The sequence below is a fragment of the Erigeron canadensis genome, chromosome 8, assembly GCF_010389155.1.
Source record: "Erigeron canadensis isolate Cc75 chromosome 8, C_canadensis_v1, whole genome shotgun sequence".
NCBI classification, from domain to species: domain Eukaryota; kingdom Viridiplantae; phylum Streptophyta; class Magnoliopsida; order Asterales; family Asteraceae; genus Erigeron; species Erigeron canadensis.
In genome coordinates this window covers 42,359,617-42,375,192 of record NC_057768.1, presented here as the reverse complement: position 1 = coordinate 42,375,192, position 15,576 = coordinate 42,359,617, and the positions used below count along the sequence as shown (strand labels likewise).

General features: G+C 33.8%; 2 protein-coding genes and 2 pseudogenes across 5 annotated transcripts; all 4 read left to right on the top strand.

The window, feature by feature from the left end:
• The first annotated feature begins 1,649 nt into the window (after positions 1-1,649).
• Positions 1,650-5,106, top strand: LOC122580017 (putative 12-oxophytodienoate reductase 11). 3 transcript variants are annotated; one of them, XM_043752287.1, is made up of 6 exons: positions 1,650-1,899; positions 2,301-2,392; positions 2,560-2,700; positions 2,892-3,022; positions 3,828-4,007; positions 4,082-5,106. In XM_043752287.1, exons 2-6 carry the CDS (start codon positions 2,319-2,321, stop codon positions 4,738-4,740), a joined length of 1,185 nt encoding a protein of 394 aa, XP_043608222.1. In that variant the 5' UTR covers positions 1,650-1,899; positions 2,301-2,318; the 3' UTR covers positions 4,741-5,106. The 3 variants fall into 3 exon arrangements, with proteins under 3 accessions (XP_043608222.1, XP_043608223.1, XP_043608220.1); XM_043752288.1 differs by having other exon boundaries at positions 1,650-1,963; XM_043752285.1 differs by having other exon boundaries at positions 1,650-2,033.
• A 3,444-nt stretch (positions 5,107-8,550) lies between these two features.
• On the top strand, positions 8,551-10,253 carry LOC122579250 (putative 12-oxophytodienoate reductase 11). 2 transcript variants are annotated; one of them, XM_043751376.1, is made up of 5 exons: positions 8,551-8,643; positions 8,812-8,952; positions 9,087-9,217; positions 9,335-9,514; positions 9,594-10,253. In XM_043751376.1, the coding sequence occupies exons 1-5, from the start codon at positions 8,570-8,572 to the stop codon at positions 10,181-10,183; spliced, it is 1,116 nt and encodes a 371-aa protein (XP_043607311.1). In that variant the 5' UTR covers positions 8,551-8,569; the 3' UTR covers positions 10,184-10,253. The 2 variants fall into 2 exon arrangements, with proteins under 2 accessions (XP_043607311.1, XP_043607310.1); XM_043751375.1 differs by having other exon boundaries at positions 9,087-9,514.
• Positions 10,254-11,246: 993 nt separating this feature from the next.
• On the top strand, positions 11,247-12,789 carry LOC122580447 (annotated as a pseudogene).
• Positions 12,790-13,013: 224 nt separating this feature from the next.
• On the top strand, positions 13,014-14,475 carry LOC122610902 (annotated as a pseudogene).
• The last annotated feature ends 1,101 nt before the right edge of the window (positions 14,476-15,576 follow it).

The window sequence follows — 15,576 nt, the reverse complement described above, 5'->3', positions numbered from 1 at the left end:
ACTCTTATGTTTTCTTTTTACTATAAATCAACAACACTAAACATAAAGAAATAATATATTACTAGTGCACTGGTTTAGTAAATAATAAGTACGATTATCACCTTTCCAAGTATCATTTTACTCATATCTACCTACATCTATATTTTACAATATACATGTTTATTCCTTTTTTTTCCAACTAATAAATTGATAACTATAAAATACATCTCTATCTTATTCATTGTTTACTTTTCAAAAAAAAAACGTATTCATTGTTTTGAATATCTCTACTTGACATACAAATAATATATACTTAAAATATAATAAAACTAATTTACAACATCTATGCTTAATTCCTAAAAGAAATACATTATCCATTTTACATCAGTAAATACACTACTCATCCCCGACACCACCGCAACTACCATCGTCATTGTCGTATCGTGCGAGTACTCTTTTTTAAATTTTATAAAGAAAAAAAATATGTTCTTTTAAAAAAACCTCTAAATAATCACTCTTGATTTCACCAGCTTTAACATTATTAAATAAATTTAATGAAAAAATATACATTTCTTTTTTCCAAACTCAATCCACAAATAAAACTTGAATTTATAAAAAGAGTTTGATGGTATTGAAAAGATGTAAACTGTTAACAAAAACTTGAATTAAGGATGAAATTTACAAAATAAATTAAAAAAAAAAACCAAACCACGAATTTATACAAACCACATGATCATTTTATGTCATTAACTCAATAAACCATCTTAAAAGGAGAGGGACTGGAAGCAAGGTTTGGGTTCACCGCTAATGGTGTTGCGCAAGTATATTGCCGCCACCATTTTCCCGCATGAGAGAGATGATCAAAATCGGTATGAACACCAACGAAATGAAAAAGGGAGAGAAAGGGGAGAGAGACTTTGATTGGTTGTAAAAAAGTGGAGGACCCACAATAATATGGTTTTTTTTTGTTTAGTTACGATCCGTAGAAAATTTTATATATATATGTATGTATGTATATGTATGAAGAAGAAAGCAACACGTCTATTGATCTATTCTATTTTTTAAAATATTTTATTTATTGTTAATTACATTTATTTATTTACATATTAGCCTCTGTAAACTATTTGTTTATTTATGTTAATTACATATCAGTGCATGTACTTTAATTTTTTATATTATTGATTGTATTTATATATACTAGATGTATGCCCACACGATATAGTGACGATGGTGATAGCGACGACGGTGTACTAGTGACGTCGTCAGTAGTGGTGGTGGTGGCGGTGAATGTAAAATTAATTGATGTAAGAGAGATAGATATGTCTATTTAAGGGTTAAAAGATATATGTTGTAAGTTATTTTATTAAAGATATTATAGGTATATAGATAAAAATGTTTAAATTAATAAATAAAGAAGAGAGATTATATGATATTTTTAAAATGTTAATTGCTTATAGGAAGAAGAGTAATTTGTTTTGAGTAATTTGTTTTATGTACTAGTATAGATACTAGGAGGGGTTCTCTTAAGTTGCCTAACATAACTAGACACATTTTGACCGTTATTAAAATTAAGTTCAAAATTTAAAAATTATCTTTAAATCTTGACATTTAATTTCAATCCAAAGGTCAAGATAACTATCCATCAAGTTGAAACAATCGATCCCTTGATTGTAAAGGTTGCAGCGAACATCAGCAGTGCATATGACAGACAAAAGAAAAGAAAACCAAAGAGCAGCAGCAGCGTGCGGCGGCGGCCTCATGGCTTGACCGGAATCCAATCTTATTTTTCCAACGAATAAAGCATATTCCGATCTTCCACCAACATTATACAAAAGAAGTCAATTGTCACATCGATGGCAGATTTTCGATCTCACTTGATCTACTCCAGTAGTGCTTTTTCCGAGTTGATGGTCGTCACTGGTAACACCATCGTTTCCTCCAGCTTCTTTTTCCGGCAAACTCAACCCATGAGGCATATCACTATGTAAATGGATTTCAGTGTGTGTATTTATTTGTATTTTGTTGAAAGACAAATCCATTATTAATGAATTTAGGTGAGAAGAAAAAAATCCAGCAACTTTGGGGTATATATTTATGGGTTTTAGGTAGATACTTATATGTGAAGCTGCATCCAAATGAAGTGATTGATCTAGACCACTTAAAATATATTGCTTCTTTTGGTTGAAATTTGCTCCCAATAATAATTAGGCCTACCAACACCATTCCTTTTTCTGTAATTCCCTGTCACAAGAAGTTCAAATTCTTTAATCAAGAAACATAATGCTATAAATAATTTACAGATTTGCTTGATTTCATTTTAGATTCAGTAGAAAGGCAAAATGGAAAACCAAGAAAGAGAACAAGTCCCTCTTTTGACCCCTTACAAAATGGGGCATTTTCAACTTCATCACAGGTTAGGTTCCTTCCCTTCAATTTGATCTCTTTTTAACCTTCAAATATATTTGAAGTCATAACTTACAACTTGTAGATACTCCATCAATTCATATCTTCGGCCCCATCGGCTATACAGGCTACCTATACATGGTCTCATTCTGCTTAGTTTTATTTGATCTTAACTAGGATTGTTTTGACGCCGATGACGAGGTTCAGATCTTACAACAGTTTTCCTCAATCACATGCTACTTTATATTACTCTCAGAGAACTACTAATGGTGGCCTTTTAATTGCTGAAGCTACCGTGATATCGAGTGCTGCCCAAGGGTGAGTACCCCATAACATATTCTGGAACATTTCATATGATGTTCTATGAACGTGTATTTCTAATGATGACATTTTAAATGTATACATGTTGGAAAAATCATTTGAATATGTCTTGCATACATCTTATGTGACCTTTTTTTTTTGGTTTACAACCTCTTCATGAATTTTAACAGTTTTGTGTTTGGTTTAAGATTTAAGGATACTCCTAGTATATGGTCAAAGGAACATATTGATGCCTGGAAACCCATCGTAGATGGTGTTCATGCGAAAGGTGGAATCTTCTTTTGTCAACTTTGGCATCCTGGGAGGGCTTCAGATCAAAGTACATTCTTTTCTTCCACTGTTTTATTATCCTCTACTGCAAATTGAGTGTCCTTCCCTTAGTATCAACATATTACTGTCGAATTATATGGGTTCGAGTAAACAGAAGCATTAATGTGGTAGTGATCATCTTTTTATTGGAGATTCATACTTAAAAATCTTATTGCAAAAGCAATTTCTATTGTGCATTTGTGTTAAGGCTATCTCCAATGGGGATGTTTTTTACACATCCTTCCATATCCTTGCTTGTCTTTCCTTGTTCATGGCACTGAAGCATGTTCGTCCTTGCTTGTCTACAAAGTATTTGTCTATAGTTAATGACATGTTTGTAGATATCCTTAGGATATCCATAGTACTTTTTGTTTGTTTGTATATGAAATATAAGGATATGTAAGGATGTTTGTATGGTTGAAGATAAAATTAAAGGATTTTAAGGATTTGTATAGATATGATGTGGCAAGTTAAGAACACCTGGTGTCTCTAGCATTGGAGATAGCCTAAATGCAAAACATTTGGACTTTAGTGATAATCTTTGGTTGCATCAGAAGGGAAGTATGGTGATGTACTTTGCACATTGTCCCAAAAATTTCATGTCCTGTACAAGCTAAGGTTGGTTAACTTGTAGCAAAAACCAAAAACACTAGTTCAATAGTTTTATAGAGTAAATCACTTTCAAACCTGCTTTACATATACTAAATCTTGGAAAGTTTGACGTTTAACGTGAATGTTTATTTTGGAGATATCCTTTTTGTGCAGAAATGCTCTTGTCTCGTGATATAACACAATTAAAATTATTGTGAAATCAGGTTTTGAGCCAAATATAGGACGCCCTCCAGTCTCTTCAACAAATAGACCATGTAGTCCTTTTATAGATAGCAATGGTAACATCCTACTTGAATTTATACCCCCTCAAAGACTAAAACCTGAAGAGATCACTGTAATTGTTGATGATTTCAGGCTTGCAGCAAGAAACGCTATGAAAGCCGGTAAATCTTCAGTTTGACCAAGTTTCTCCTGTTGATTCTTCAAAATAGAATCTGATAAATATATATATGTGCAGGATTTGATGGAGTTGAAATCCATGGTGCAAATGGTTACCTAATTGACCAGTTTTTGAAAGATCAAGTCAATGATCGAAATGACCAGTATGGGGGTTCATTAGAGAACCGTTGCAAATTTGCCCTTCAAGTAGTGGAAACCATTGCAAATGAGATTGGACCGGACAGAGTTGGCATTAGGCTTTCTCCATTTTCAAAACACATGGATTCTGGAGATTCAAACCCAAAAGCTTTAGGCCTTTACATGGCTAAATCACTAAACGAATATGGTATTCTATATTGTCACATGGTGGAGCCGAGAGCCAAAGAAACTGAAGAACAAAGTGAATGGTCTGATAGTTTGGTGCCCATGAGGCGGGTCTTTAATGGTACTTTTATTGCTGCTGGTGGATACAATCGGGAAAATGGTAACGCTGCTATAGCTCAGGATCATGCGGATCTTATAGGCTATGGTCGTATGTTCTTGGCTAATCCTGATTTGCCTAAAAGATTTGAGCTAAATGCAGCCCTCAACCCCTACAACAGAGATACGTTTTATACTGGAGATTCTATTGTTGGTTACACTGATTATCCTTTTCTTGAGATGACCAATGCTAGCGACTTTGCAAGTGTTGTGAAAGAAGAGTCAAGTTTGATCTCAGATGAGCAAAGTAATTCTTAACTATTAAATCTCTATCTAAATGTCTACTTCAAAATATAACATGTTACTATATTAGGTTTTAGGTTTTAGGTTTTAGGTAAAATAAAACAAGTATTAAAGTAAAACAAATAAAACAATAGGTTTCTCTACTCTGAAGATCACTGTGCATCATGAAAATCATTGTGCATCAATTGCTTCGTGAATCATCGTGTATCAATTTATCTATGATCTAAAGGTCAAAATCTTGTCTTATTTGTTTTATTTAATACTTGTATTACAATACCCATGTGTAAGTTAACTTGTATTACAATACCCATGTATCAATTATTTGTTTTATCAATTTATATACATGTGTAAGTTAACTTACACATGATTTTTCTGTGGGCCCGTCGCCGGAAAGTCTTAGTGTTTTTACAAAAAAGTTTTGTATATCGTAGTAGATCATGATGGTGTACAAAAATCAATGGTCCTAGTTGGTCTTAAAATAAGAGGTGGTCTCAAAATATCTCACTTCTATATATATATATATATATCACACTTTACACACTTGATTTTACCAAACAAAATAGGAAGGGATAAAGGCATGTGAGTGTAATCAACTATGACCAAAAGGCTATGTAATGTACCAATTTACTCGACTTGCTATCTAGTGTAACCAACTTTGTTTTTTAGATTATACAATGCAAGCAACCTGTTACAATAGATTTTCATCCGGTTATATGTAATGTATCTGTATCCATATCATCATCATCCTTACTAAAATCGTGATAACTTTGTTGTTTCTTCGAATTAAGACTTGAAACTACCACCAATCGACTCAAAATTTAATCCCGCACAAACCCTGACCAAAAGTTTTCGAATCCAACACTCGCCAGAAAAATGGTGATTCGCCGGAAAAATTAAAATCACGATAACTTTGTTGTTTCCTCGAATTAAGACGTGAAACTACCACCAACCGACTCAAAATTTGATCCCGCACAAACCCTGACCAAAAGTTTTCGAATCCAACTCTCGCCGAAAAAATGGTGATTTGCTGGAAAAATTATGAAAAACAAAACCCAGATGAAAAATCCAAAGATTCAAGATACCCAAATGAAAAATCCAAAGATACACAAAACCCAGATCATTATTCGATAGATACAGATTAGATACCTATAAATACAGAAAATCCGGATCAAGAAAGTGAAAATAAAAAAGGGGAAGAAGATTACTATGTTTTGATTTTGCAAGCCGAAAAAGATGCCGAACAACAAGTAAAGAATCAGTTAGATCAAGAAAAACAGGAAGAAAATGAGAAAGATTGTTTTGAATTTTGATATTATGATTGTTTTTCTTTTCTTTGCTATGAATGTGTGATTAGCTTTTTTATATGGTTTGAGGTTTGATCAATAAATTTTGTATCTAAGGTAAAAAAAATAAAAAATGAAAGTGATAACTTGTAACTTGTTTTTTAGCCGGTTGTTTACATTGTATAACCAAAAAAATCAAAGTTGGTTACACTAGATATCAAGTCGAGTAGATAGGTACATTACATAGCCTTTTGTTTATAGTTAGTTATACTCTCATGCCTTTAACCCAAATAAGAATACAAACTGTAGAAATTAAAATCAGAATTAATGTGAACCATATGTTTTTGATATAACAGAAAATCAATCTGGTAAAGTTAAAGTCAACATGAACTTGTTCGGTAGCCGGCAAGAAATCATAAAATAAAAGTTGGAAGCCTACATAAAATTAATTGTTCGGTAGCCGGCTAGCTAGAAATTAAAAAAAAAAAAAAACAAAAAAAAAAATAACTAGACTTTTTGTTACATAATAGTTAAACTATGATGTATTAAAATAAAATACAGAAACAAGGTCCCGTTGATTTAGACATATAACTACTAAATAAAATTTGTAATTTTCTAACTTAAATTTTATTATTGTAAAATATAGAGAACAAAATGACTTGATAAACAAAGGAATAATTGGGAGGTGAGATTCTATCTTTTAAGAGTAAAAATGTAAAATCGTCCAAATATATATTTTGTTCCACTAGATAAATACCCGCGTAATGTGACGGTGTGGCGGTGGTGGCGGTGGCGACTTGTAGTGGGAACGCCGGCGACTAAGATAGATAATTAATATAAAATAATTCATGTGATTTATGAAGTTAATGAAGGTAATTTAGTAGTTAAAAGATGTATATTATAAATGTTTTAAGAGATTAAGAGATTCTAAAAATAGAATGTCTAGTTTGTATTATAAGGGAACGAGCATAATACCCGCACGTTGCGGCGGAATTTTGTTTTAAGAATGAGATAAATTCAGGGGTAGTTTAGTCCAACTATAGAGATGAGTATAGAAAGATGTATTAAGGACGGTGAGGGACATTTTAGACTTTTCAGGTTCTTAATGACTTAAAGCTAGTTTGCTTTATAAGGGAGTATAGATATAGATTGCTATCAACTCTCACCGAAATCATATCGGATTATCAGAATTTCGTGAAATAAAAAAGTTTCCTTCTTTCCCAAAATAAAAATACAATAACATATATTATGTCATTCTTTATACTTAAAGTATTACGTGTTGATATATTTACATATTTTTCTTTTTTTTGATATGTGTGGATTAATTGCTCATAACATGCATGAGATTTAGCTTACATTGTTTTAACCGGGTTTGTGCTAGAGAGTCCCCTCACCCTTAATACGTTGTAGAAGGAAAAAACCGCAATTAAACTGCTTAAAGACACAACATTTAATTGGGATAAAATTTTGTCCTTTTAACAAAACTCAAATCTGGGTCTTACAACATTGAGAGACTTGTGTGAGAAGTGCAATGTATTATAACATATTTTTTTATTTTATTTCTGTATATAATATACAATTTAAATTTAAAGAAATTCTTAAAGAATGTAGTATATATAGTAATTTCATAGTTTTTAAAAGTTAAAATGTTAAGACTTTTCCACAAATATTATATTATGTGGCATAGATTGGTATTGGTATATAAAGGTTTAGATGGTTGGTGATGAATATTTATAACGAAAGGATATCTCATGAAGATTTTATTTTTCATGCATTTTGGAATACGGAAAAAAAAGAGATTGTTAACGAAGACTAATATTGATGTTATTATATGTGTATAAAATACTTTTCTGTTTTCCCAAAAAGTATGATAGGGTACAATATTAAGATTAGTTGAAGCATTAAAATACGCACAATCCAATGTTTCAACAAATAAGTGAATACTGGTTTTTAATATCAGGAATTGATAATGGTAGCATAAATGTTGATTTGTTGATTTGTTTACAATAAAACATAACTTTTATAACACACACTTAGACACCGTATAAATCCGTAAAATTGTTGTAAATAAATCAACTTGGTTGGATCAGTGGTTGGAGCTCATGCCTCTAGAAACAGAGGTCATGGGTTCGATCCTCATGCCCAGCAAGGTTGAAGGTCCTTTTCTACCTATGGTAGAACCTGGAAGCAACCTCTCTATCTTTGGTAGGGGTAAGACTGTCTACATATCAACCTCCCTCATACACCGTCGAAGACGGTATTGAGACCCAAAATCCGTGGGAGACGGCATTGAGAGTTATTTTTTTTTTTTTTCGTAAATAAATCAATTAGTGTAATACTAATAATACTTCTTTTCAGTATGTAGTATGGACTAGTGCTTATTATTTAGTATTATTAGTGGTTATTATATAATGTGAATTTGTTAATTTATTTTGTATGATTAAAATATGAATGTACTTCAACACCTTTTTTGCTATTAAAGTGTTGGTATATACACATTATGTCAATGGTAAGACATCATTAGTCATTACATTTCATAATAGCGAATTAATTAAGGAGCTATGGAAGACCAAGAAAAAGACCAGATTCCCCTTTCAACCCCTTACAAAATGGGTAATTTCCAACTTGCACATAGGTACTGTTAATCTTCAATCTCTTGTGTTTTCTGCATTGGTAACTTGGTGTTCTAGTCTATCTTTTGTAAATCTAAATGTATTCAAGAATAATATGTTTGGAGTTACTACAAACTAGCTAGTAAAATTAAGCTGACTTGAACACATCTGGTTTTCTAATATTTTTGCAGGATTGTATTAGCACCGTTGACGAGGTGTAGATCCTACGATAGTATTCCTCAATCGCATGCTATCTTATATTACTCTCAAAGAACCACCAAAGGCGGTTTCCTGATCTCTGAAGCCACTTGCATATCGAGTGCTGCCCAAGGGTATATAACACTGCTATACACACACACACAAGTTTGTAGTTTCTATATGTTTATATAATAAGATGGTATGATTAAATAAAGTAATATCACTGCTGGTCATTTTAGTCAAAGAGTTTTTTTTGGTTTGGTTTAAGATTTAAAGATGCTCCTGGAATATGGTCAAAAGTACATATAGAGGCCTGGAAACCCATTGTAGATGCGGTTCATGCTAAAGGCGGCGTTTTTTTCTGTCAACTCTGGCATCCTGGGAGGGCTTCAGATCAAAGTATGCTTTTGATTTACACAACAATTAATGGGCTTTATTTATTTTTATGCCCTTTGATCTCCTTTGCAAATATTGTCCTATTCCTGTACACATATGATAATCTGTTCCTGGAAACAGGTTTTGAACCGAATGCTGGACAACCACCAGTCTCTTCAACTGATAAACAATGTAGTCCAGTAGTTGAAAACGATGGGGAAGTTACATTTAATTTTTTACCACCCCTGAAGCTAAAAACAGACGAAGTTAGTCTGGTTGCTAATGATTACAGGATTGCAGCAAGAAACGCTATAGAAGCAGGTAAGTCTTGCAAGATGTTTCTTGAGGGCCTGTTTTCAAATATTTAAATTTTAATATTGACAAAATATATTATATACAGGTTTTGATGGAGTCGAAATACATGGAGCTCACGGGTACCTAATTGACCAGTTTCTGAAAGATCAAGTCAATGATAGAACTGACAAATATGGGGGTTCATTAGAGAACCGTTGCAGATTTGCTCTTGAAGTGGTGGAAAGCATAGCAAATGAGATTGGAGCAGACAGAGTTGGCATCAGGCTCTCACCATTTGCTGATTATATGGATTCAGAAGACTCGAACCCAGAAGGTTTAGGTCTTCACATGGCTAAATCACTAAACAAATATGGGATTCTGTATTGCCACATGGTAGAGCCCAGGATGAAACAAGTGGAAGAGCGCAGTGAATTCTCCATCAGTCTACGACCCATGAGACGGGCTTTTAATGGTACTTTCATTGCTGCTGGTGGGTACAAGAGAGACGATGGTAACACTGCTATTACTGAAGAACATGCTGATCTTATAGCATATGGTCGTTTGTTCTTGGCAAATCCAGACTTGCCTAAAAGATTTGAGCTTCATGCTCAACTTAATAAGTATGATAGAAAAACATTCTATACAACAGATCCGGTTGTTGGCTACACAGATTATCCATTTCTCGAAAAAATGTAGTTCAAAATTCATGGCATTTATCAATCTACTTGTATTAAAGTATGCATGGTTACTAATAGTTACACCTTCAAGATAGACATGTTTGTTTCACTATCCAAGATATTATCAAATGTATGCATTCATGTTACCAGTATGTGTTTGGGGAGATTTTTCTTCAACAACTTTTTTCTAATTTTCACATCCTAAAAAAGCATCAATGTCCATATCACATTGTATATTTGTCAAATAAGGTTCTACCATGATAGATATAAGGCTTTTGACAGAAAGACAACACCTCAAGCATGTATGGAAGATATACACATATGTGAGCTAATTTAATGATCGATAGAAAAGAACATTCTAAAGATCGAGATAATAATTCCATTGTTAAGCATTTGTAATAAAAGTTGCAACTCCATATATTTCTTGTCTCTACATTCAGGTGAACTATTATATCACGTATTCTGGCTTGAGAAGGATGCCCTCTTAAATTTATACACAGAGTTGAAGGACTACATGCAAGGTTTTACGTACCCAACCATGACGGGTGGTTATCCAAAGATCGCAGGTTTTTTCTTGTAGTCATCAGGCATTACATAGCATAGTTACTCGATTTTCTTGTAGTCATCAGGCATTACAAATTACTAGACATGAATATACAACATTATCACAGACCTCGTCAAACTCAAATAATGTTAATATGACTTTGAGGAGTAATTAAATAACGGATGTGTTAATTAAGAGTACTATCAGTTTCATGATGTCACATTGTGTTAATCTGATGACACATGAGAATTTTTTTAAAGTACAACATGCTTTATGATGATTAGTTTATTATTTTAAAAAATTTGGATCTGATCTATTGAGTACACGCTTAATCCCACCTCTGGCAATTTATACTTTTGAAGTTGAACTTTACATTATAATAAATAAGAATGACGCTCGTCAATTGTAATTTGTGCATCTAAGCTGACACATTTTATATGAGTTGGATGTCCAGAGCCTTTCTTATTAGAGAATTTCTTGCCTATAAATAGAAGAATCTCATTTCGTTTCAGTATTATTCTTTATTAACAAAGAGAAATGGAAGGCCAAATCCCTCTTCTGACCCCTTACAAAATGGGTAAATTTCAACTTGCCCACAGGTATCATAGTCTTCATTCTCTTTTGCAATTGACGCACGAATGTGAATGTAAGACAGTAGTAGTTTAGTCTATCTGTTAATTTTCAGTACTTGGCTTCATTTTTGGTTAATATTTTGTGCAGGGTTGTGTTGGCACCATTGACCAGGTTTAGATCTTACAATGGTACTCCTCAGTCAAATGCTGTCTTATATTACTCTCAGAGGACCACAAAAGGCGGCTTTTTGATTGCTGAAGCTGCTTCCATATCTCCTCCGTCCCAAGGGTGATTGCTAAAAACATACTAACGAATTTACAATAAATATTTTTTGGTATTTTATTTCTATTTTTTGGAAAATAATGTAGATTTTTAACTAGTTACTGTTAAAATGCTACTTTTCTTGGGTTTAAGATACAAGAATGCTCCTGGAATATGGTCAAGGGAACATATAGAAGCCTGGAAACCTGTTGTGGATGCTGTTCATGCAAAAGGAGGCATCATATTTTGTCAGCTACTGTATCCTGGGAGGGTCTCTGATGAAAGTAATGTTTTTGTTTTCATATTAATCCTTTATTGGGAATTCAGTATTTTCCAAAAGTATACTGAATTGCAGTTTGCATACTACTAATAGGTTTAGTCCATTAAGTGGTCATCGTGTCATCTCATATAATCTGATTCCATACACAGGTTCCGATCCAAATGATGATAGCGAACGCAAATGGTTTTTCGCGTTTCTACAGCCTAGGACACTAAGTAGGAATGAAATTAGTCAAGTGGCTAATGATTTCAGAGTTGCAGCAAGAAACGCTGTGGAAGCGGGTAAGTCTTTCAAGTTTGATCAGATTTTCAGCCCGATCCAAATTTTCTAATAACTTCTAATGAAAGATATTCAGGATTTGACGGAGTTGAAATCCATGGGGCTCATGGTTATCTGATCGACCAGATTTTAGAAGATCAAGCCAATGATGGAACTGACAAGTATGGGGGTTCATTGGAGAACCGTTGCAGATTTGCCCTTGAAGTAGTTGAAAAAGTCTCAAATGAGATTGGAGCTGATAGAGTTGGTATCCGGCTCTCTCCATTTGCAAACCATATGGAATCTGCAGGAGACTCACATGCAGAAGCATTAGGGGTTCACATGGCTAAATCACTAAACAAATACGGGATCCTGTATTGTCACATGGTCCAGCCTAGAAAAAATATGCAAACAAATGCACTGACAGTTTGGGACCAATGCGACGCGCTTTTAATGGTACATTCATTGCGGCTGGGGGGTATGACAAGGATGATGGTAATGATGCTGTGGCCGGAGAGCAGGCAGATCTTGTAGCATATGGTCGTTTGTTCTTGGCTAATCCTGATTTGCCTAAAAGGTTTGAGCTTGGTGCTCCACTTAACAAGCATCAAAGAGCCACCTTTTATACCAAAGATCCTGTCAATGGCTACACCGATTATCCTTTCCTTGAAACCGTTGTTTGATTTGTCAAATGTCACAAATAATTGCAAAAAGCACAGTTCTAAGTTTGATTGCTTGTATTTATATAGCGGTTTCAAATGTTTGTCTTCATGTTTCTTTCATGGTTGATGTAGATAAATAAGTTAAAATCTATGTTGGTCATTTGGGAAATACTTGTACTGTCTTTCAACAAAGCAATATAAGAAGTCTTGTGATTGTATGTTTGTGTTTTTTCATATATGTTCATGGTCTTTCATATATTTTTCTAAATGGATGAGCCTAAGAAACCTTATTCTCTTAGCGACAAATATGTTTGTTCATATTCTTATGTTTGATCAGATGCATCTAAACGAATGAGCATGAACATGAAACTCCGTTTGTTTAGCTGATCATTGATCTGGTCGCTGATCAGTGATCAGCTGGTCTGGTCATTGATCAGTCAGCGATTCTCATATGTTAGAAGTTGACTTCTGATATATGATGTTCTGTGGTATGGTGTAGGCGCCCCACGCCCGTGACAAGGTTTAGATCCTATCACAGTTTTTCTCAACCATATGCTACCTTATATTACATACACTCAAAGAACTTGACCAAAGGCGGTTTTCTGATATCTGAAGCGAGTACCATTTCCAGTGCTGTACAAGGGTGATTTCCGTAAAACAAATTAACTTATCCATAGATCTGACTCTCTAAATTCATATTTAGTTATGCAGTTATATAGCTAAGAAACTTTTCTTTTTTGTTATGGTTTAAGTATTACGGCTATTCCTGGAACTTGGTCAAAGGAGCACAATGATGCCTGGAAACCCATTGTGGAGGATGTTCATGCTAAAGGAGGCATCTTCTTTTGTCAACTCTGGCACCCCGGGAGGCTTTTTGATCAAATAATTTGTTTTTTTTTTTATAATCTTATATTAAGACAGTGCTTCCCTAAACTTCATTTAATTACCAGATTAATAGGCTCATAGCGAGGCAACTATGGGGATCCCCTTTTGCATTGCAGATAGTTTGCTTGTTAATTTTAGTTCTCATTGTCATCATATGATTTTCTGATTTCCAAAAGTAGGTCTTGACCCAAGTGCTGGAGGATACAACTGGTCTCTTTAACTAATAAACCATGCAGTTCTATAGGGAAAACCAATGGGGAAGTTATGTTTCATTTTCTACCACCTCGAAGACTAAATACCGAGGAAGTTAGTGTAGTTGCTAATGATTACAAGGTTGCAGCAAGAAAAGCAATGGAAGCCGGTAAGCCTTTTAAAAACTTGGACCAACTTATTTACGTTGTATTTCTAAGATGAGATCTAATTAAATATGTATCGGATTCGATGGGGTCGAAATTCATGCAGCTCATGGCTGTCTGATTGAGCAGTTTTTGAAACATCAAGTAAATGACCGAACTGACAAGTATGGGGCTTCATTATAGAATGGTTGTACATTTTCCCTTGAAGTAGTGGAAGAGCACAGTGAATGCTCTGTCAGTCTGAGACCCATGAGATGGGCTTTTATTGGTACTTTTATTGCTGCTGGTGGATATGAGAGAGATGATGATAACAGTTCTGTTGCTGAAGAACATGCTGATCTTATAGCATATGGTCGTTTGTTCTTGGCAAATCCAGACTTTCCTAAAAGATTTGAGCTTGATGCTCAACTTAATAAGTATAATAGAAAAACAATATATATAATGGATCCGGTTGTTGGCTACACAGATTATCCATTTTTTGATAACATGTAGTTCAAAAGAGACATGTTTGTTTTACTATTCAAGATGTTATCAAGTGTGTACATTCATGTTACTAGTATTTGTTTGGGGAGGTTATTTCTTCAACACCTTTTTTATAATTTTCACATCCTAAAAAGCATCTACTGCAAACAATTTCTAATAAGAAGGTTGTTAAATGTCCATATATCATTGTATACATATATTTTTTTTTATCAAAATAGAATCTTTCATTCAGGTTTGTCTTTAACTATAGGTGATGTATGTTGCACTATTGTGCATGAACATTTTGTAAAGTCAACCTATTACTATACTATGTTGCCTGGTTTTAGAGTTTGTTATACAAAAGCTTACAAAGGGTAAAATCCCTTTTACCTGAATCTTTCATTCAGGTTGACTCTAACATGATATGACCATGTTCACCGGCCAGGAAATGATTAATAAAAAACAAGAGGCACCACTTGCTAAGTAATGGTCCCACTCTTTTTTCTTTGCCTCTCACAAAAACTCAAAAGAAGACCTGTCATGTTGGAGTGAACATAAGATATCTCAATCCATTTTTATCACCTCCCTTGTGTGATTTGGCGTTTTTGGCAAGTACACGGATACTTAATAATAACGTTGAACTCTTAGAAGGTTTTTGACAGAAAGACAATACCTCAAGCATGTATAGAAGAAGATATACACATATCTGAGCTAATTAAATTAATGATCGATAAAAAAACATTCTAATGATAGAAATATTGAATCCAATGTTGAAAAATCGTAATAAAAGTTGCAATTCCATATATTTTTCTTGTCTCTACATTCAGGTAAACTATTGTATCACATATTCTTGCTTGAGAAGGATGGCCTCTCAAATTTATACACAGAGTTTGAAGGACTACATGCAAGGAATGGCTTTTACCCATCCAGCAGGTGCTTATCTAAAGATCGAAGGTTTTTCTCGCCCATTGACAACCCTTAAGTAATCTTATTATTAGTAAATTAAAGTTACAAATGATCATACTTAATCAATACACTGATATTGATTAGCTACTCTGCAGGCCCTGCAAACTTCGATGTTTAGTCAGGGGATATAACAATTATAGAATCTCATATGTAATTGCATAGTAG